At 32.3% G+C, this 15,413-nt stretch overlaps 1 protein-coding gene across 2 annotated transcripts; it reads right to left on the minus strand.

Annotated features, from left to right (window-relative positions):
* Nucleotides 1-1,184: 1,184 nt before the first annotated feature.
* Nucleotides 1,185-10,348, minus strand: LOC139523081 (ribonuclease P protein subunit p29-like). 2 transcript variants are annotated; one of them, XM_071316843.1, is made up of 6 exons: nt 10,245-10,348; nt 6,588-6,662; nt 4,922-5,148; nt 3,362-3,430; nt 1,943-2,118; nt 1,185-1,360 (listed from the first exon to the last, which is right to left on the minus strand). In XM_071316843.1, the coding sequence occupies exons 2-6, from the start codon at nt 6,648-6,650 to the stop codon at nt 1,224-1,226; spliced, it is 672 nt and encodes a 223-aa protein (XP_071172944.1). In that variant the 5' UTR covers nt 6,651-6,662; nt 10,245-10,348; the 3' UTR covers nt 1,185-1,223. The 2 variants fall into 2 exon arrangements, with proteins under 2 accessions (XP_071172944.1, XP_071172945.1); XM_071316844.1 differs by lacking the exon at nt 10,245-10,348 and adding an exon at nt 8,311-8,376.
* Nucleotides 10,349-15,413: the final 5,065 nt, after the last annotated feature.

Consider the following 15,413-nt stretch of genomic DNA (forward strand, 5'->3'; position numbering starts at 1 on the left):
GCCAATGTTTCTCTGTAACTTTTAAAGTTTTCAAGCTAATAAGCAATACAAGAGTGCACACGCTGAAATGTCTCACCTTTTTTACTAAACGTTGATATAATGTTGATAGTCCTAGATATAAAGTTTTATTACAACTGTCACATAAACTTAACATTAACCAAGAAAACTAAACATTAAACAATGAACCATGAAAATGAGGTCAAAGTCAGATGACCCATGCCAGGCAGGCATGTACAGGTAACAATTCTTCCATACAACAAATATAGTTGACCTATAGCGTATAGTTTAAGAAAAACAGACAGATACACAAAAACTTAACACTGAGCAACAAACCGTGAAAATGAGGCTATGGTAAAATAAAACCTGCGCGACTGACATTTAGTTCATAAAATATTTCCATACACCAAATATAGTTTACCTTTTGCATATAGTATTAGAAAAAAGGCCAAAACTAAAATACTTAACTTTGACCACTGAACCATGAAAATCAGGTCAATTTCAGGTGACACCTGCCCCATAGACATGTACACCTTACAATCATTCCATACACCATATATAGTAGACCTATTGCATAAAGTATAAGAAAACAGACCAAAACACAAAAACTTAACTATAACCACAGAACCATGAAAATGAGGTCAAGGTCATATGTCACCTGCCAGTTGGACATGTACACCTTACAGTCCTTTCATACACCGAACATACCTGACATATTGCTTATATAGTATACAAATCCTTGATGGATAGGATATATAGAATGTTATGATCAATGTACTATTTTGTGTATCAAATATGTTGTGATTAGCCTTGGAAGATTTAAATATCAAGTCAGTACCATAAGGTTTTGATTGCATTTTATGCTATCTTTACACAAAAACCCATAAAAATCTTTAACTAAGTAAATAATTCCTACCAGAAGCCTTGTGACTATTTTGATGTCAAGGGACAATAGGTAGAGCAGCTTACATTCTGCAAGTTTTCTCTAATCATAGCTTATATACAATTAGTAGTTTTTTATACCCCTTAGGCTTCTGTGGTTTCTTTATTCAAATTTGAATATTCTATTATGACTGCAATTGTAAAACAAAATTATTGATGGTCAAATCTGAGCGTAAGATTTGATCTTCAACACTGTCTTATTTGGGATTGCTTAATTAATGCAGAGGAAATAAAAGACTATAAAATAATTACAAATGTTATTTTAATTTCATGTCAGCAAAATACTAAATCTCAATAGTTCCTTTTAATTTGAATTTTCTTGTACATCTTTCTGCTGACCTCACACAAAATTGATTTCCATGTAGGGTGAAAACATATCCTCCAATTTCAAATACGAATACAGAGTTGGTTTTTGGAATACCTGAAATATACAACATAATTTAAAAATATTTTATACTTTGCATGTGTGTTTGATCAATCATTAGCACTACTATACAAAACATCAAGGTTATACTATGCTTACAACACTTTTAGATACAAAGGTAAAATATTAAAGGATTAAGCTTACATATGAAACAACTTTAAATATTTGATAACATTTAAACAGTCTAATCCCATTAATTTAGGAAAAGTTTTGAAATACATGGTAAAGAAGGTGATTCTCTGCTGTCAGGGAAATCTAGATTTTTTTTTGTATTCTGGTACTGTGTTTCACATAGCTGTTGTTATTATCAATTATCCCTAAAAAAATTAAATAACAAAGTTAATCAATAAAAAAGTCATGTGTAGATATAAACTTATCCAAACATAAATAAGATGTAGACAATAAACATATTGATTGATTCAATAGTATTAAAAACAACTTTCAGCCCTGTTGACTATTTTGTGGTGGACAGTTTTCATTAGCATTAATTTTTAGTCATAAAAGATTAAGAGTTGAACACACTTACAATGTGTGGGACAATAAACAAAGGTAGATTACACAACTGTTCACAGTACTTACATTTAACTTGATCCTCTTGTGTAATAATTTTAAATGTGTTTCTAGTTTCCTGAAGCACTATGCCACTAACGCCCACATAAGAAGGACATTTAGACCTTTGGATTGTCAAACAACTACCATGGAAATCTGCTTTCAATAATCTTTCTTGTGCAGCATGTATATTATCTTTATTTACACTAAAATTTATGTAAAGAAACATGATTAAGACTTACAAATTGAATTTTCTACTTCCTCACATGTCTTTTAAGTTTATCTATAAATAATTTTTTTTTAGACTAAAATAGTCTAGTTTTCAACTTATACAATGTTATAAGTTTCACTACAAGGTATTGATTTTTTTCTGGATACACTCATTTTTGTGAATAGCTTGACAAAATAAATCTATATTTTTTCTCTCTATTTCCTTAATTTCACACATATATAAAGAATTTTAAGGATTAAAAGCCTTTTTAAAGGAATTTATTGGTGTATAAACTGGACTATTCACTCACAAACAAATAAAAATCATAATCCGAAGGAATTGGTTCAGTTTATACACCAATAAATTCCTTAAAAAAGGCTTTTAATCCTTATAATTTTTCAAATCAGAGAATAATGAGGACATTATTTTTTCCACACTCATAACCTCTTTCACATGTTAATTGTATATTTATGTCATTGAAATGGCCTGGTACATGAATATTGGTTTATGCAAAAGTATGTACTCCATGAAATTTGTTAACTCAAAAAATAAAAATAAAAAACTCATAATATCATAATATTATTCAAATGAATGTTTTGTGTTTATTATTCAATTTAACGATTAATCTTTGCCATTCATATCAATGTATTCCCTTATATGCAAATCATATAAGAATTATATATATATATATATATATAATAAGTACGACCTATTTTCTCACAAAAGCAGCAGTTACTTTCTTTCTGGTGGAGAAAACAGAATTTCTCATGGTGAAATATCAAACAAATTTATCTCTTTTAATCACACTCTGTTCATTGAATGTACATCTACCCAGTAGTCTTTCTTGAAAGTGACCTGAATAAGGTACCTTCAACACAGTGGAAACAAGATTAAGTATATGTATATGTGAAGGAAGCAAAAGAAAAACGCTGTTCCTTGCTTTTTGTGTGTGTTTTTTATTGTTGTCGTTGATGCGCATGTATTGACTTTGTGTCATGGATAGATACCCCATATCCTAAATGTTTTTTTCATTAGCTTTCTGTACCATTCAGCCATGATCTAGTTGCAATAAACAATAAACTGCCAGTTGTTTCATAAGAATCAATGGGACAGTGTATATCAAACAGTTAACTTTTAAAGAATTTGTATTTATATAGATTACAACAAGTAGAGTAGACCTAATTAGAGTAGAGATCAGACTTACTTATCTGCAACTTTATTCCAGGATGTTTACATACCTTTTAATATTTAAGACATCTTCTATGTAGTCTTTCCATATTTTGTGCATTGGAATGTATTTTTCATAACTGTAAAAATAATTTAATGGTAAATATATATACTTTTATCTACAATAAAAACACAACGTCCAAAAAGGAGGAGGTACACTTTGAGAATTACACAATAAAAAATTTATTTTAGATATTTAAACACAGGCTTTCCTAGTCCAAATTATGTTGTCTGGCAAGGCTATTTTAATTTTTTTCTGAGATGCCTTCCTACGACGTCGTAACGCTAAAGCCATTTTTTACATCTGGAGTTTGAGAGCAAATTTTGGGGGGACTTTGACACCTAATTTTGACAAGAAATTTTTATTGCGGGTTAGAAATTTTAACGTAGTTGCAAATTCCTACCTTTTTTGTGCTTATTGATGTAAAATATTTCCAGAAATATCCAAAAGAAAGGATTAAATAAGATACAATTCCATTTGAAGTGGGGGAAATATTATTTTGTTTGGAAATGATTTCCCACGTCACTTTCCGTGAATATAAAATCCGATAAAATTTGACCGACCTGAATTACCAGATAATGTAAATTGAACGTTCCGGAAATTCGGATCCATTAAAATTTACCGGATTTAAAATTTTTAAGATTTAAAATTTATTTAATCCTTTCTTTTGGATATTTCTGGAAATATTTTACATCAATAAGTACAAAAAAGGTAGGACTTGTACCTACGTAAAAATTTCTAACCGGCAATGAAAATTTTTTGTCAAAATTAGGTGTCATAGTTCCCCCCAAAATTTGCTCTCAAACTCCAGACGTAAAAAGTGGCTTCAGCCTTATGACGTCGTAGGAAGGCGTCTTAGAAAAATATTAAAATAGCCTTACCAGACGTCATATTTATTAAGATTATTAAAGGCTTTCCAAGCATATAAAAATAAGCTGTTCAGGGGTTTAAATGAATGATTAGCTCAGATTTTGGCATAATTTTAGAAATTTCTAAAAACAAAAACTCAACTTCCTGAATATTGCAATACCTTCTCAATGATATGTTTTAAGCTACTGAGCCTAAATTAATATTATTGTTTGTTTCCCCAATCCTGACCCTGCCATACCAGGTATGGGTAGGTAGGTAGGGAAATAATTCTATTTTCCAAAATGCAGGAACAGTATTGGTCGATCTGGTAAGCCTGAAAATTGGAAATGAATAAAATAATATTTGACCTAGTTTTGACAATAAAATTATATGAGTAGGACCGTTTTTGCAGGGGCAGTTGGGATTGGGGAAACAAACAATATTTTATTTTAGGCTAGACCTGCACAGTAATTCTTATAAGAATAGATTTGCCCATTATCCTTTAATACCATGTTTCAGTTGATGAAAATTTTTGATCATTTTGTTATTCACTTGTTGCAATGTATTTCCTATTTATAAATTTATCATATTCATTCTAGGGCTTGGTTCAAATTGGATTTTCACATTTTTTTCCCCCACCTAACTTCTATGTACATTTATTCTTAATTTTATCTTAATTCTATTATTTTTTTCAAAACTTGGTTGCAAGTTGTTCTTGTACCTTTGGTGTTCTTTCTTAATATCAAAGAGCTTTAATTTCTTTCTTTCTCTTGAAGTTAATCCTTTTCTTCTTTTCTTGTTTATAACTTCTGGTTTCTTTTTCTTGACTTTGTCCAAATTCTGAGTTTTGTATTTGAGATCTTTATCCTCCCCTTTTCGCAAGCGATTAGCTGGCAAATGTCTTTGGAGAAATGAAGAAACAAAGTCATTTTCAACTGCACTTCTACTCTAAAAACATGAAGAAAAAATAACTCAATACATATACATAGAATAAGTAATATGGTATAGCTTCATCCTTATTACACATATTTTTGTGAACATTTGCATTGGTCTTTTACATGTTTGGCTCTGTGCATTAATATTACCAAAAGTGATTTATTTGGAAATCAATCAATCAATCCTACAGTCCATGTTTTGCTATGTCATGAACAGTGTACAAAAAATCTCAAAAAGCCATACTAATTATAAAAAAAAGATAAATGAATAATTCTTATATCATTTGCATATCGATAAATAATTGAATTGGATTGGTCGATTCGAATTTTTCTCTTGGTTTACACTTCGATAAACCATGTTTCCGAATCTTCTTTCGTAATCTATTCATGCTCGATACACATTCTTACAAGGATACTGGGATTTTTCAGCAAATTGCGATTATAAAACAATTGCATAACAGTTGTTTCTATTCTAATGCATATTTAACAAAAAAAGAAATAAAACAAATGCACTTAAGCTACGAAAATGTATAAAAATAAAATTTAAATAAAAATCCGCGAAATTTCATGAAGGATTTGCCGAATTTACGTCTTGGCATAACACGACGTCATACGGGTGGAAATTTTCAAGGGAAAGATTATTTCGTTACGTGTAAGCTTCAAATTCGGATAATATTTAATTAAAATGAAGTTTTTGAGGTAGGTGCTACATTTTATATTAGATTCTGATACATTCATCGGACATTTATGGTTTTTAGAAAGTTAAGATGGCGGCGTACTCCTTAGTTACGACATGCCATTGTGCTTTTGATGGCAAATATAGCAGCCATCAAACAAATAATGTAAATTAATAATCGTGTATGTTTGGCTGAAGAATTATAAGGATTAAACACATTTTTTCTAGAGGTTATTGATGTGTAAACCGGGTCTCTTACTCACAAACTTAACATAAAAGTCCTTCGGACTTTTATTCAGTTTGTGAGTTAATCGCCCCGGTTTACACATCAATAACCTCTAGAAAAAATGTGTTTAATCCTATAATATTATCACTTAATGAATTTTGTGCTTCTGAAGCATTTTTCTAGATTTACCTTCATCATAATCAGCTAAAGATGAAAAAAATCAGAGACTTATACATTTTTAATATCCTGATAACCAACACAGCGGTGTAGTAGAACCATATAAAATATTATTTATTAATTGTTTTTAATATCCCATACCCGTAGCCAGGGGGTCTGAACCCCCCTTGAAAACAAATAATGACTGTTAAAGTCAACGTTCTGTTCGAATCGTGACTGTTAAAGTCGAGTTTTTGAGGCCAAATAACCCCCCTTTGGAAATTCCTGGCTACGGGCCTGTATCCTGACATGCATCAGTATTATGTTGTATCTCAATCATCAACAATGAATCACAAACATAATTCATACAAGTACAGTAGTACTCAATCCCTACTTTTAATCCAATAGCTGCAGTATTCTCAAAGACATGTGTTGGAAGTTCCCTGTACAGAGCCATCTATATGTTGATCTGCAAAGAATAAACATGATAAACATATTTCAAAAGATAAGGCAAAAAATCTGTGTTCTCATTAATATCACTTGGTGCAATCACATTTCAGGAACATTGTAAAGTATTATCAGTTCTATATACATGTACATACGACTAGTTGAAATACATGTACATTGTCATGATTTAGACATCAGCAACATACAGGTTTTAAAAAGTAGAACCTCCTAAAGACCTAAATAAGAGCTTGATTCCCTAACCTGGTAACATTTGATCACCCTTCATAGTTTTTATGCACTTGATGCAAACACAAATTTATAGTTAAAGTCATAAGAAACCTCAAATCAAAAAAAAAATGCATATGTTTTTTTATAACTCAATGGATAGTTTTCATTATTAAACTTATGTACATATACTTTTTTCTGAAGAAAATTCTTTAATTTATTCATATTTAGAAGAAGTTTACTTTATTTTAATTGCTTCCTTCCAGGAAGCAATTCCCCGACATATTTTCCGTATGCAAAGTGACCTCAGTGTGACCCATCTCGTAAAAATCCAGTGATCACAATACGAATGGATGTCCTTAAAATAAACTATTATCTGAATTTACATGTTAAACACGTGCTCAATTTTGTAGATTTTTGTCGATTGTTGACAAACACTCACTCACTGAGGTGACCATCGTTAAATTTCAGCTTCAAAACACGAACTTTAGTTACTTGCCATATTTTCACAAAAACACTGACCGATTGAAAAAAAAATTGACAATTATACGAAACTTACACGAAAAAAATGATAAATTCGTGCACAGAAGACTAACTTAATGATGTTTGTATGCATTGGTTCAAGAATTGGACAGTCAGAGCTCAGACATAAATAAGTCTGAATCTGCTTTTGACTCATAGAGGTCTAAATTTGTATGTTTTAGGATTTGTCTCCCTTTAATGCTAGACAAAATACGACTTAAATAAGTCAAATACTGTTAAGCAAGAAATAATTGACCAGAATCAAAAAGTTGCAAATGTCGACTCCTACAAGTCGATAAGTTATCAAAATTGGTTAACTTCAAGACCCATGCATATTTATAAAAAAATCATGCATCTAAATCAAATAATGACAACATTGAAGGACAATGCTTTGTCTTCTATAGAAAAATATGAATGAGAGTCTAAAAAATTGGAGATAATGTTAATTAACCTTACAAAACAACCACCTGGAACCACACTAAATAAGGTAAAACATCTGTGCTTAGTAAGGATGTTCAATTAAATAATTAAATATAGATAGCTCAAGTCCTTGTGAACTCTCAGACAGGTTTTTGCTGTCATAGGTGGAGTACTTTGGCCACCAAGTAAAATTAAGTTTTTTCATCAACATAAATAGACCTACATGTAAACAAGTCTGTCTTTTTCTGACTTAAATAAGTCTAAAATTGAAAACACATACATTGTATTATAATAAATACATGTTTTGACTTCTTTAAGTCAAAAACAAAAATGGACTTGTTTATGTCTGAGCTCTGATGGAAGAACATTTTTTTTCACCGGTCACTCGTTTCTTATGACTTTAAGGCCAATAATCTTTAATAAGAGACATCCAATGATTTCTGTCATTTTTGAATGGCTTGTAATTTTACAAAATGTACATGTATATTGTATTACAAAGTCACCTGTAGTTTACAGAAGAATGATCATGATCTGATTTGGCAATCCACTTCCAAATATAAAAAAAACTGTCACTCATAAAAATACATTTAAGTCAAGGAGGCAAGCTGTGAAAATAAATTTCCTTACAAGTCTTACAAGTTAAGAGAATCCAGATCTATTCATCCAACTACATGTACATGTTAGCCTGAATATTTGTTTACTCTGGCATGGGTCTTTCCCCTTGATTTTATTTTATTCTGTTGTCTTGTTGTACAATGTTAATTATTTGAATAAAGTTAAAAGAGGGACGAAAGATACCAAAGGGACAGTCAAACTCATAAATCTAAAACAAACTGACAACGCCATGGCTAAAAATAAAAAAGACAAACAGAAAAACAATAGTACACACGACACAACATAGAAAACTAAAGAATAAACAACACGAACCCCACCAAAAACTAGGGGTGATCTCAGGTGCTCCGGAGAGTATGTTAAAGTTTGTTGGACATTTCAGCAACTTTTGTCTTGTATCATATATAATACTATTGGCAATACTATAGTCTATTGCTGCTACCAAATAATTAATTTCCTTTGATTTGCACAAAAGCAATAGATAACTTTTGAGTTTGATGCATTTCCTTCAAAAACTTTGGTTTCAGTGAACGTCACTCGTGCATTTAGGGGTGTCATCGATTCCGTTCCAATGTTTAGCAAGTGGTTGGAAAACTATAAAGCTATATTGCATAAATTATTCGGCAAATTAAATTCTCATAATTGACAATCAGCACCACCACATTAGGGAATTGTGATTTTAAAAGTAACTACTGAACAAACTATGTTCAAAAATGTGTTGCCAGAGTCACACTAAGAAAGACTTCCGGTCAACTTTTCGGTAAAAATGCATATTTTAATAAATATTTGTTTAATGTTATCTTATAGCCTATTATAATAGCTTTCAGAATCAGTTCTATTTATTGATTTAGCTTAAGCGGTTCCACAGATATTAGTTATAATACACCCATTTTTCACTTCCGCGTTTTAGACCTTCCCCTAATTTTTCATGAAAAAAAATTCTGATGTCAAAAGCATTTACACATGTTCATGATTTAGCTTAACAACAAATTAATTTTGCTCTTATGAAATTTGCTCTAAAGGTTCATGTGGACCCTATGGCTAAAATGGCCGTATTTTCACCTCAAAATTTACTCTGAGTACAGACAAACCTGCGCATCTGTAAAAAATTTCAGGCATAGCATGCCCTAGATAAATAAATTTCAAATATGTTTTATGTTTTAGAAAAATAAAAACTTACCAGGATTTTGCCGTGCACTTTTTTTCATTCCTCCAGAGGGTGCCAAAATAAACTAAGTTGGGAAACAGGTTTGAGAACTTCCCCACAGGTAATAATTGAAGTGAGCTGTATTGCTTGACATGGACATGAGATGGACAATAGATACCTGACAATAATTGGTTATTTAAACTGTGTACCTGAATGGACCATATCAAGGTAAACTCAACTGTTTGTTAATTTTGCAGGGACGAAAAAAAGTGTACAGCAAAATCCAGTTAAGTTATGAATTTTCTAAATCATACAATGCATTTGAATTCTATTTATCTAGGGCATGCTATTAATATAGTCTGCTAGTAAATAAACATGATAAAAATTAAAATGTCCCTCATAAGGAAGAAAACTAAATAGGAATATTTAATTACAGGGTCAATTATGGGAATTGGGAATTAGATTCCAGATCTTCTACTTCTACACAGGAGTTGGTTCCAGAGAAGCTCTACTGTGATAGTCGAGTTCGGTATATTTTAAACTGTTATTAGGATTTCAAACTCCTGTGACTTCTACAAGATAATGGACATACTATACAATTACAACAGAGACTAATCATAACTTTCTTTCTAAATTTTAAGATCACTTAAAAGACATATGAAACCCAAGAATACTTACACAATGTATCAAAAATATTGAACAATGTTGTCTTGGGGAACGTGGAGATATGGGGAATGACACTCCAAACTAGGATCAATATTAAGGTGAATCTAAATACCTAATAATGAAGAAAAATAGATGTGGACAAAATTAAATAAAAGAAAAATATGTGAAATATCTTAATAAACTATATTATGCAAGATACTGACCTCCAGTCCATTTGTTTAATCATATATTCATGTATATGCTTAGCAGAAGAGAACTTAGTGTTCTAAAGATTTATTTAACTAATGGAATCCTACACACCAACTCGCCCCACTTTGAAAAAATCGCCCCGCACCAACTCGCACCAAACTGGTTAACCAACTCGCCACATGTAATAAGGGTTAAATCCTGTTAATTTAAATCTGCTTGAAGTTGGTCAAGTTGTCTACGTCAAAGTAAGAAATGTTTAGTCAAAATTCAAATTATTTTATAATTTTGATATATTTTTCAATATAGTTAGATAAGCCAAACATCAAATTCTAAACTATCGATGATTGTTACATCCGAGCGAATTGTCAGGGAATATAACCGTGTCAGATAACCGTTCCCTTCTCAATGAAAGTATTGATCAGTATTAAAAAGAGAAAAGAAATCAAAAAGTCTACAAACAGTGTTTATCTGAAAGCATAATATTTACCCTTTCCATAGGTAGATTTCCAAGTTAATCCAAAAAAAATGTCACATTTTATGGACTGCTCTTTCTAAATATACCTTAGAGTTTGGACGGCATTTTCAGTCTTAATATGGGCGATTTTTTTTATTGGAATCACCACATATCAAAAAACAACGAAAGTCCTCATTGTCGTTAGAAGAATTGGTTCGAATTTGATTCTGTTAATGAGTTTATATACGCTTAAACTCCCCAATGACATACATAACTAGTATAGTCAGGGCAGGGGCGGATGCAGGAATTTTGTCTTGGGGAACGTGGAGATATGGGGAATGTTACCTGTTACCTTCTGTAAATCCCTCCTCTATCAGGAGAACCTGGAGTTCATCCAGTAAAATTTTGTTGCCTTATATTTACATCTGTTTCCAGTCACTATACATTTATCTTTAAACAATTTTATCTATTTACAGCCTATGAGTTTGGTAAACCTTACAACTTTTAAATGTTTATTTACTTTCAAGGAGCACACTACGCTTTTCATGGAGCGAGTAACACAGGCTTCTAGTGATTGATTCCACCAAATTTATGTCATTTTTCTCTAACACATGATACCACTCGAAACGACTACAGTCCAAGATTAATTGTATCATTTTCGAGTTACTAACGCAAATGTCAGTCCATGCAACGGTTCCAATCTTTGGTACAATAACTGTATAAAGCTTTGAGATAAAAATGTCTCTAATACTTGTTAAGGCAGAGCATACGACAAGAAAATGTTCTAAATGCTCAGTTCCTTCCTCACATAGCGGACAAATTGAAGTTTTTTGACCATTTGAAAATTTTGAACGGTGGTACTGTAGAATATATGTATCCAATAGCATTTTGATCTTATAACAGGCTTTACGTATACACATTTGTTCTGAACCAGCACTTTTCCATATAGAATTAACAACACCAATTTTACAGTTTTTGATATTTAAGTACCGTAATGACGGTTTTGATTTGGCTTCAGTAAACAGTTTTTCGGACCAAAAGTTATCAACACACTTTTTTACTTTCATTTTCCACTTGTATTTTGTCTCTGGTTTAAGTAAAACTTCTGAGGCACACGGCAAGTTATATTGTTTCAAAATCTTGTCAGCCCTAATAAACCAGCTTTTAGAGTTTTTTCCTTTTGTAGACAGTTGACGCTTAGCAAGATCATTTTCGACAGAGTCACTTCTGGCAATGGTACCAAACGTTATCAGAATCTTTTTGTGTAGAAGTGCAATAATAGGTAATTGACCTAAAAGTAGATAAGCTCCAGCGTTGGAGGCTCTAGCAGGTAAATTTTGAATTTGTTTCAAAAAGTTATTACAAAAGATATCTAAGCGGGAAATATCTTTAGCACTAAGATTTACAATTTCAAGTCCAAATAACAAACGTGGAACCACATATGTTGACCAAAGTTTACATGACACCTCTGGATTAAGTCCATTTAAACCATGTAGTCCTGAGCCCATAAGTGCGTATGAAGTCTGTCTTGCAGTTTTTAAACGATTTCCAATAATTGTTCTTGTTGCCTCTACTTCACGGGAGTCTCTATCAATACCAATATGTTTATAATTTTCTACAGTTTCTAATGTTTCTGAGCCAATGTGAAACTTTTCCATTTGATTCCAAAGGTTGCAATTCAAAGATGAGTTCCATATCATAACTTTAGTTTTTTCCTTACTTATATTATATTCTTCTGTCTCTGCAAAATGGGAAGTATAACTAATCATAGTCTGGAGTTCATCAGGTTTTGAAGAGATAAGTAGCAGATCGTCTGCACACATTGGAGTACCCACAAACACATTACCAATTTTAAAACCCAAACTTTCACTTTCTAACTTTTTTATTAGCGGATTAACGAAAAGTTTGTATACAGAGGGAGACCATACGCTGCCTTGACGGACGCCTTGGAGTTCAGCAAACGAAGTAGATAACTTGCCTTCCCATCGAACTGCAGAGCTCATATTCGTGTACCAGTCATTTAAGATTTGCCAACTTTGTCCAGATATTCCACTTTTAAATATACTTTTTAACAGAGAGGCATGCCAAACAACATCGAAGGCGGATGACGCATCAACAAAAGTAGTAAATAATGTTTGTCCTAATTCTTTTGCTTCTATGATTGCCTCAGTCAGGGGAAGTGCTGCAAAAGTAGGATTGACCCCGGCAGTAAAGCCACGTTGAAGTCTGCTCTGTACCTTTAGTAGTTTAGGTTCCTCTAAACAAAGATGTACCGATTCCATCAATTTTCCCATTACAGGAGAAACTGTTATACGTCGATAAGATTTTGGTAGGCAGATAGGTTTTCCATGACCTTTGAACAACGGTGAAACAATACCTTCTTTGAAACACTGTGGTACACGCTTAAATTTAAATGCTTCATTTATCAAGTTTGTAAGTATTTTGGCTGTTTTTTCACCTCCATATTTAAAATGTTCAGCAGAAATTCCAAATTGGTCAGTAGCTTTCCCGGTTTTCATTTTAGAAATACATTTTTGAATTGTTCCAATATCAAATTCAATAGTTTTTTCATCTTCATGTTCCAATATGTCTTGAAGCAAAATACGGTCTAGCTCAACTTGAGAGCGGTACTGTTGATTCTGCGGTTTTTCAGACGGAGTAGATAAATCAGTGAAATAATTTGTCCATGCCTCACGAATAAGATCAGGTGTATCAAAATGAACATCATCAATGATCAGACAGTCGAGTAAGCGTTTTCCACTCTGCCTCTGACGGCGAATAATTTTATAAAATGTGGCATTGTCACCAGAATGAGCATCCATAATGTTCTGATAGAGAGAATGTCGCTCTTCTGCATTCAATTGTCTTTGGAGTTTTCTAAGTTCTCTTTTCATATCGAGACGTTTTCTGTTTGCAGGGTCGTTTATGTCAGACGGACTCCCAAGAGATTTCCATTTCCAATGTGCATCCTTGCTTTGTTTACAGAGTTGTTGCAGCATAGAGTTCCATGAACGTTTCCTTTTTCCAACAGAAATTGTTGGTGCACATTCAAAGGCGGTTGTAGTTAAAATATTAAAAAGTTCTTCACAGCTCATTTCGATAAATGAGAAAATACTATTGTCAATAAACATATAACTAAGTCTCTGATGAAGTAATTTTTCATATTTTTCATTGTCAAGTTTTTTCCAGTTCACTTTCTTCAGTGTTGAAATCGATTTTCCAGACTTAGTAGTTCTTGTTGAAAAGAAACATGACAAGGTTGCCTGCACTGACCTATGAGATGAAGTGTTAAGCGGTTCATCTATCATGACTTTTATATCTGAGATTTTATCTATTTGAGTTGAGGATATGACTATATAATCAATCTGGGAAGATTGTTTCCCACCGTGGTGGTAATATGTATGCTCTTCTGGGTAGTCCTATGGCACGGACAGATGTTTCTCGTTCAGAAATGACTTTAAAGCTTTATCTTGGCGATAACCCTTTGACCTATTCACACTGGCATTCATGTCACCTAATATTATAGTTGTTGAGTTACTATACTTTGTCATAATTTCACCTAGTTCGTCCAAAGTACTTTCAAATAAATCCATGGAATAATTTTGACACGGCATATAAACACAATACAAATTAAAATCTAAAATATCATCACTAAGTGTCACTGCACTAATTCTATGACTCCCCTCATTCAAAACAGTAATTTTCTCTGTTATTTTATTTGACCATAACATTGCTGTACCGGCCATTCCGAAACCCTTATCTAAAAGCAACAAAATTGATATTTATTTTACTCAATCATGTAAAATATGCAGGATATACCGTTAAATTTAGTATGCTACAACTTTTCCCTAGTTTTGAAATGCTGTGGAATTGATGTGATATACAATGACTTAACATGACATTAAAAAAGAGGCGAAAGATACGTACCAAAGGGACATTAAAACTAATAAGTCGACGCCATGACTGAAATAGAAATAGGAACAGACGAACAGAGACACAACCAACAGTATATAACACACAACATAGAAAACTAAAGACTGAGCCACACGAACTGTGACAACAAAACTACGGGTGATCTCAGGTGCTCCGGTAGGGCAAGCAGATTCTGCTCCACGTGTAGACCTTGTCGTGTTGCACATGTTAGTACAAACCCGTAACTTCAGCCTGTCACTTACTGAGCCTGACTTGAAAGTAAGTGCTGCCATCCAGCTGCATTTGAAGCCAGATCAATTTATGTTTGTGTGTTATTTGTACAGAAAGAAACTACTCACCCTTTATATCTAAGTATTAGTATCTCGTTTTTCAGCTGTGTAATATATATTTTTTTCAAACTCAACATTGACAAAAGGTTTATCTGATTGCAAATTGAGGCTACAGTTGTTTACCGATGTTGTCATCAATCGATTTTTACTCTTCCAAGCATTGTAATCACTTGCAACTTCTAAAGTGTACTCTAATAACTATAATTTATCAAGCTGAAAGTTAAATACAAAATATTTCACTTCAATAGAATCGAAGAAAAGCTTGGCGAAAAATGT

This window comes from Mytilus edulis, chromosome 5, assembly GCF_963676685.1.
Source record: "Mytilus edulis chromosome 5, xbMytEdul2.2, whole genome shotgun sequence".
NCBI lineage: Eukaryota > Metazoa > Mollusca > Bivalvia > Mytilida > Mytilidae > Mytilus > Mytilus edulis.

Bases quoted from the DNA above. Each gene is read 5' to 3' on its own strand.
- LOC139523081 (XM_071316843.1), bottom strand. From the start codon at position 6,650: ATGGCTCTGTACAGGGAACTTCCAACACATGTCTTTGAGAATACTGCA. The intron at 3,431-4,921 runs GTACAAGAACAA...TTATTTTTACAG, and splicing joins ATTAAGAAAGAACACCAAAG to TTATGAAAAATACATTCCAA. The intron at 1,361-1,942 runs GTAAGTACTGTG...TGTATATTTCAG, and splicing joins ACAAGAGGATCAAGTTAAAT to GTATTCCAAAAACCAACTCT.